Source organism: Helianthus annuus, chromosome 5 (assembly GCF_002127325.2).
Source record: "Helianthus annuus cultivar XRQ/B chromosome 5, HanXRQr2.0-SUNRISE, whole genome shotgun sequence".
Lineage (NCBI taxonomy): Eukaryota > Viridiplantae > Streptophyta > Magnoliopsida > Asterales > Asteraceae > Helianthus > Helianthus annuus.
Window position 1 is genome coordinate 28,534,775 of NC_035437.2, and position 5,269 is coordinate 28,540,043.

At 34.5% G+C, this 5,269-nt stretch overlaps 1 protein-coding gene across 1 annotated transcript; it reads right to left on the minus strand.

Moving 5' to 3' along the window:
* Positions 1-2,679: 2,679 nt before the first annotated feature.
* On the minus strand, positions 2,680-4,571 carry LOC110940623. The gene is made up of 4 exons (XM_022182178.2): positions 4,149-4,571; positions 3,407-3,504; positions 3,196-3,266; positions 2,680-2,986 (listed from the first exon to the last, which is right to left on the minus strand). The coding sequence occupies exons 1-3, from the start codon at positions 4,348-4,350 to the stop codon at positions 3,213-3,215; spliced, it is 354 nt and encodes a 117-aa protein (XP_022037870.1). The 5' UTR covers positions 4,351-4,571; the 3' UTR covers positions 2,680-2,986; positions 3,196-3,212.
* Between the last annotated feature and the right edge of the window lie 698 nt (positions 4,572-5,269).

Below are 5,269 nucleotides of genomic sequence, written 5' to 3' on the forward strand. Positions count from 1 at the left end.
ACGAACACCTATAAAAATATAAATTTAGTAAAACCGAACGAAACCGACTCGAATACTAATAAAAATACATTAAAATATTATACAAAATACATAAGATAAATAGTATGGTTTATACCGTATCAATAAGTAATGGCGATTTGCCGTCCTTCTTCGTCTTCCGACGCCTGGTGGTGCTCCGGCGAAACGAGAACGAGTTTTGACTTCCCCATTCTATATCAAATCGTTGAATGTTCCTGGTAACATGTTAATAAGATGTGTTGGTGAAATTAATGGAGGTATTGTGGTGAGGAAAGAGTGGGGGAAATGTGAATCGTCGTCTCCACCTTGTTGTTGGTGGTGTTGTTCTTCCATAAAATACAGAGAGAAGGTTCGATTCCAGTGATCGAGATTGATTAGTGGTGGGGGAGGGGGGATGGTGGTGGTAGGTGTTCGGTGGCGGAGGAGAAATGGTGGTGGTAGTGGTGGTTTAGGGTAGATCAAGAAGAATTGGTGGTAGGGTAGAAGAAAATATATTGTTTTATTTTTTGTTTTTGTTTTTTAATAGGTAAGGGTATTATAGTCATTTAACAATACTTAACTGAGAAACTTAACATAGGTTAGTGATAAGGACCACACAACTGCAAAAATTATAACCACTAGGACCAACGCTATAATTATTGAACCATTAGGATCAAATCTGGAATATTTGCAAACCACATAAACCAACCAAGCATTTAACTCAATTGACAAAGATTGAAACTTTAGAGTTAGAAAAGAAAATTCCAATTTTTTTTGAAAAACTCTCAAAGCCAACCGTACAACAACCATAAACAAAAATATATTGTTTATTTATAGTTTTATAATTATAATGCTTGAATTTTCTATTTTAAAAAAGCTGATATATACACCAGTAAAATACAATGACACGATATACAATTGTGTAAAATAGCTAAGAGCATTCACATCCATTTCATCAAATTTTGTGTATGAAGTTTTTATAATATAAAGTGTATAAAAAGCGGTTGTGAGTGAAGGAGAGAGAAAATGTTACTGTTCATCTGTATATTTGGAGGGACACTGTTCACCCCTTATAATTTTTTGATATATTTTGAAAGTGGTTGTGAGTGGTTGTGAGTGGATGAGAGAGAAAACGTAATGATAAAGGTATAAAAAATATTATTTAATTGAAAATGAGAAAGAAAATTTAGTGTTTTTTAGTGTAATTTAGAGTGAAAATATGGTGAAATGGATGTGAATGCTCTAACACGGCATCCCAATTGTATAAACTGACACGACATGTCCCGTCTACAATTTTACACAATGGACATCCATGTCATTAGTTTTATGGGTTGAGATCCTGTACAAACAGTGCTAATTATAAGAACCGTAAGAACAGATCTGAACCATTGTTAATTTAAATCAAGGGTTGATATTGATTATAAATGAAACTCTTATAATTAAAAATTACTACTAACAAATTAGGGGTAATTTTGTAAAATTGCTAGTCATTTGACCATTTTCTATTAAATACAAATTCCACCAAGGTTTTTTAAACTAAAATAACTTTTATATACTTCATTATTTTTTTTAAAAATATATACCATAAAATCAAGTATTTTTTTATCTTTAATATGAGTACCATATTGCTATACCTTTTTGTATTTATAAAAGTGTTTTTTAAAAAAAGTTAACAAAAGGTGTTTTATATTTGTGTGCTAATAAGGTGCTGATTATGTGTTAATTACAAAATAATACAAACAAACACCAAAAGTAGATATAATCAGCACATCTGGTGTGCTGATAATGGAGAACGATTGAAGATGTTGTGCTAATGTCGTTTATGTTGATAATGGAGAACGATTCGAGGACGATGTGCTGATAATGAAGAACGATTAATGATGTTGTGCTAATTATATAGTGTTGTGCTGATTATATTTTTTGTAATTATTTTTAATTAGTTATAAATAAATATGGTCAAAAAGTCTAAATTACCCCTAAACTAATTTTTTATTGATGGACACTTGTCAATTATGTATTGGTTCTTATGGTTCTTACAAATTTAAGTGTTTGTATTTGATCCCATTCCATAAATGTATTCACTTATCAGGCCACATTATGTAATCAGGTAAACTCCAAATGCTCAAAATTTCACAACATGAAAAAATTTAAGCCAAGTGATTAAACCCCTTTAAAAATTGAGTGAACTAGGTGGAACTTCATTGCTATCTATTTGAATGAACCTCTTATTGACATAGTTGCCATTTGTTAACAAATCTAGAAAAGTAGGTCAAGCTTCATTGAAGACGCTATTATAAAAAGAGTTAAATGTCATTTTAGTCCATGTGGTTTGTGTCATTTTGTCAGTTTAGTCTAAAGGTTCCATTTTTCGCTTGTGGGTCCAGAAAGGTTTCACCGTTGCCATTTTAGTCCACTGGGTTAACTTCAACCTTTTGTTCAGTTAACGAGAAGGGCAATTAGGTCATTTTATATGTAATTTTGTTAACTAGAAGGGCAATTCGGCCATATAAAATGACTGAATTGCCCTTCTCATTAACATATATAATGGATGAAGTTAGCCCAGTGGACTAAAATGGCAACGGAAAACCTTTTTGGACCCCACAGGCGAAAAAATGAAACCTTTGGACTAAACTAACAAAATGGTCCAAACCAGAGGGACTAAAATGACATTTAACTCTTATAAAAAAAAACTAAATAACTTTCATTCAAGAAGTAGGACTTTTAACTGGAAATTGAAGTACCGATAGAACATGAAAATATATAGTCATCATGCTATCTTTGGTGATTGCTAAGATAATGATACATTATAACTATGCAAAAGGTCACATGGCCCCATACTTGCTATACTAAAAGAATCATGATCAGATCATATCATGTATACCCTACACATGAAAATTTAATCTGATACAACCAATGAAAGCTCCCGTTTTCTGACCTTTCGACATATAGATGTACCCAACAAGTTCCTGAAGGTACACTTGCATAAAACCTATCACGCAAAAACGAAGAAAACTTGATAAATAGATTACAAAAAAATCAATTAGACACATGACAGTATAGTCTGTGTAGATTCGATCACCTGATTATTCGTTCATAAGTATCGGAAAGTATTTGTCAATACGCTAATAAAGATCATAATTTATGGTAATCATTCAATTGCAAAGCCAAATGAAAGCAGAAAGTGTTGTTACAACTTACCTACAGAACAAACAGGTTTATACACTTTGTGCTTTGGGGGGCATATCTTTAGCTCCTGTGTCAACCTTCTCCTGAAGTTACCAAGAAATAACAATGTTGGACCGACCCGCCAAACACAAACAAGAAAAGCGAAACAAATAATAAATCTTTAACAAAATCGTCATAGAAAAACATAACTTTTGTAAAAAATTTCCGCTTCTTACAAACTTACCGTGCTCTCGTGTTCATAATAATCATCCAAAGCCCACTGATATTTAGACTGATTCAACCCAAACCAATGCGCCAGATAGTCATCCAGACTTGAATGCACTGCAACAAAAATAACAAACATAAAAATATAAAGTGGTGCGGGTTTAAGTCTCAAAAAGCTGGCAATAGGTGGATTTAGGAGTAGATTTTAGGAAGATTCATTACAAAGATTCTGGCATGAGCTCGGTACCGGTCCGGTACCGAAAATCGCCAAAAATGGGTACCGGACCGAAAATGTTCGGTGCGGTATGATATGGTACTGCTATTTGAAGGTAAAATACCTTACCGAACACCAAAAGTTCCAGTACTGAAAACGCCAAAAAGTGAGTATTGAATCGGTACCGATAATGTTCGGTACGAGAAATTCGGTACTGGTACACGATACCAAATGCTCATCCCTACTACTCCAGACCACATTTACATGTTTTTCAGATACCATATTGAACACACTGCCTTTAAAACACAAACATTTGGGGAAAGCTAGGATCAATGTGTTTCTACCTTATCATTAATCTTGAAACACAAAGATTTGGGGAAAGCTAGAAACAATGTGTTTTAGATGTGGTCAGTTAATACCTATTATCCCTCATTTATTCTAAAAAAAACTAAAATACACCAAGATCCACATCTACAAACCCACTAAAAACCAAATCTGAACTTAATATCCTAAGATAAGAACAAACTAAAAGAACCCAAAACGATACCGTTTTGAAGTGTGGCAATGGCATCCCAAAAGAAGCCAAACTTTGAGCCGTACGATGCCGCCGTCTTGTCGTAGTGAACCGGCGGCGGCTGAACCGGAGACGGTTCCGGTGAGGGTTTTGCAGTAGGTGTGACAAACACGGTGTAATAGCCGATCTTTCCGATCACCGGCGGCGGTTTAGACTGTTGTTTATCGGACGACATTGGGTAAAGTCTGAATGAACTTTTGGGAAAAGGGGTCGAGATTAAGTTTGATGATATCGAGAATGTTTGATTAGACAACAAAGAACATTGTTTGTGTGCGGCAACAGTTTCACATAGATGCTTTTTGGGGTCTTGCTTTTACTGGAATGTTTGATTGATATGTTATTATTGTTTTTTGGTGAGGGATGTAAATATTTTTTTATATTTTCAACAATGGTATGGGACATTGGTCATATGTGCATGATGGAGAGGAAGATAAGATGTGTGAACTGTGATCCAAGTTGGACTTTTAAGGTTATTTTTTTCTAGATATTTTTATCCTTTGTTGGTTTTACTTTTAATTTTATACTTTTAACGTCCCGTTTGTGGTATGCGCATATAATGTATATATGTGTGGATGTTCGGAGGGCAAAAGTGAAAGTGCACTACTTTTAACGTTATTTTACTAATTTCGAGAAAATAACATTAAAAGGGGATGGTTAATCATGCATCATGTGATGGCGTTGATAGCTGAAAGACAAGGGGGTACATGCACTAATTGGCAGTTATCTATATTGATGAGTGTTATGTGTCTTATGTCCAAGGCTTGATGCAAAACTACTATCGTGCCGGGGGGGGGGGGGGTCTCACTGGAAGCAGCCTCTTTATTCCTACCGGGTAGAGGTAAGGGTGTCTACATCTTACCCTCCTCAGACCCTACCTTAGCTTTGCTATTGGTGGGATTTACTGAGTGAGTATGATGATGATGACGACGACTTTTAATTTTATACTTTAATCGTTGATCACTATTGGGATTTCAGGAATTTGGTTTTGATCGGTATTAGTTCGGTTCTTACGGTACAGGTACTCTGCAATGGTATTTACAATACTAAAATTGGCAGGTATTTTATATCGATAAAAATTCATAAATCAAGTATCG

What these genes read in the sequence shown, in the direction of transcription:
- LOC110940623 (XM_022182178.2), bottom strand. Translation starts at nt 4,350, where the DNA reads ATGTCGTCCGATAAACAACAGTCTAAACCGCCGCCGGTGATCGGAAAG. An exon ending in CATTGCCACACTTCAAAACG is followed by an intron (nt 3,505 to 4,148) that starts GTATCGTTTTGG and finishes TTTTTGTTGCAG; the next exon opens with TGCATTCAAGTCTGGATGAC. An exon ending in ATTATGAACACGAGAGCACG is followed by an intron (nt 3,267 to 3,406) that starts GTAAGTTTGTAA and finishes TGGTAACTTCAG; the next exon opens with GAGAAGGTTGACACAGGAGC.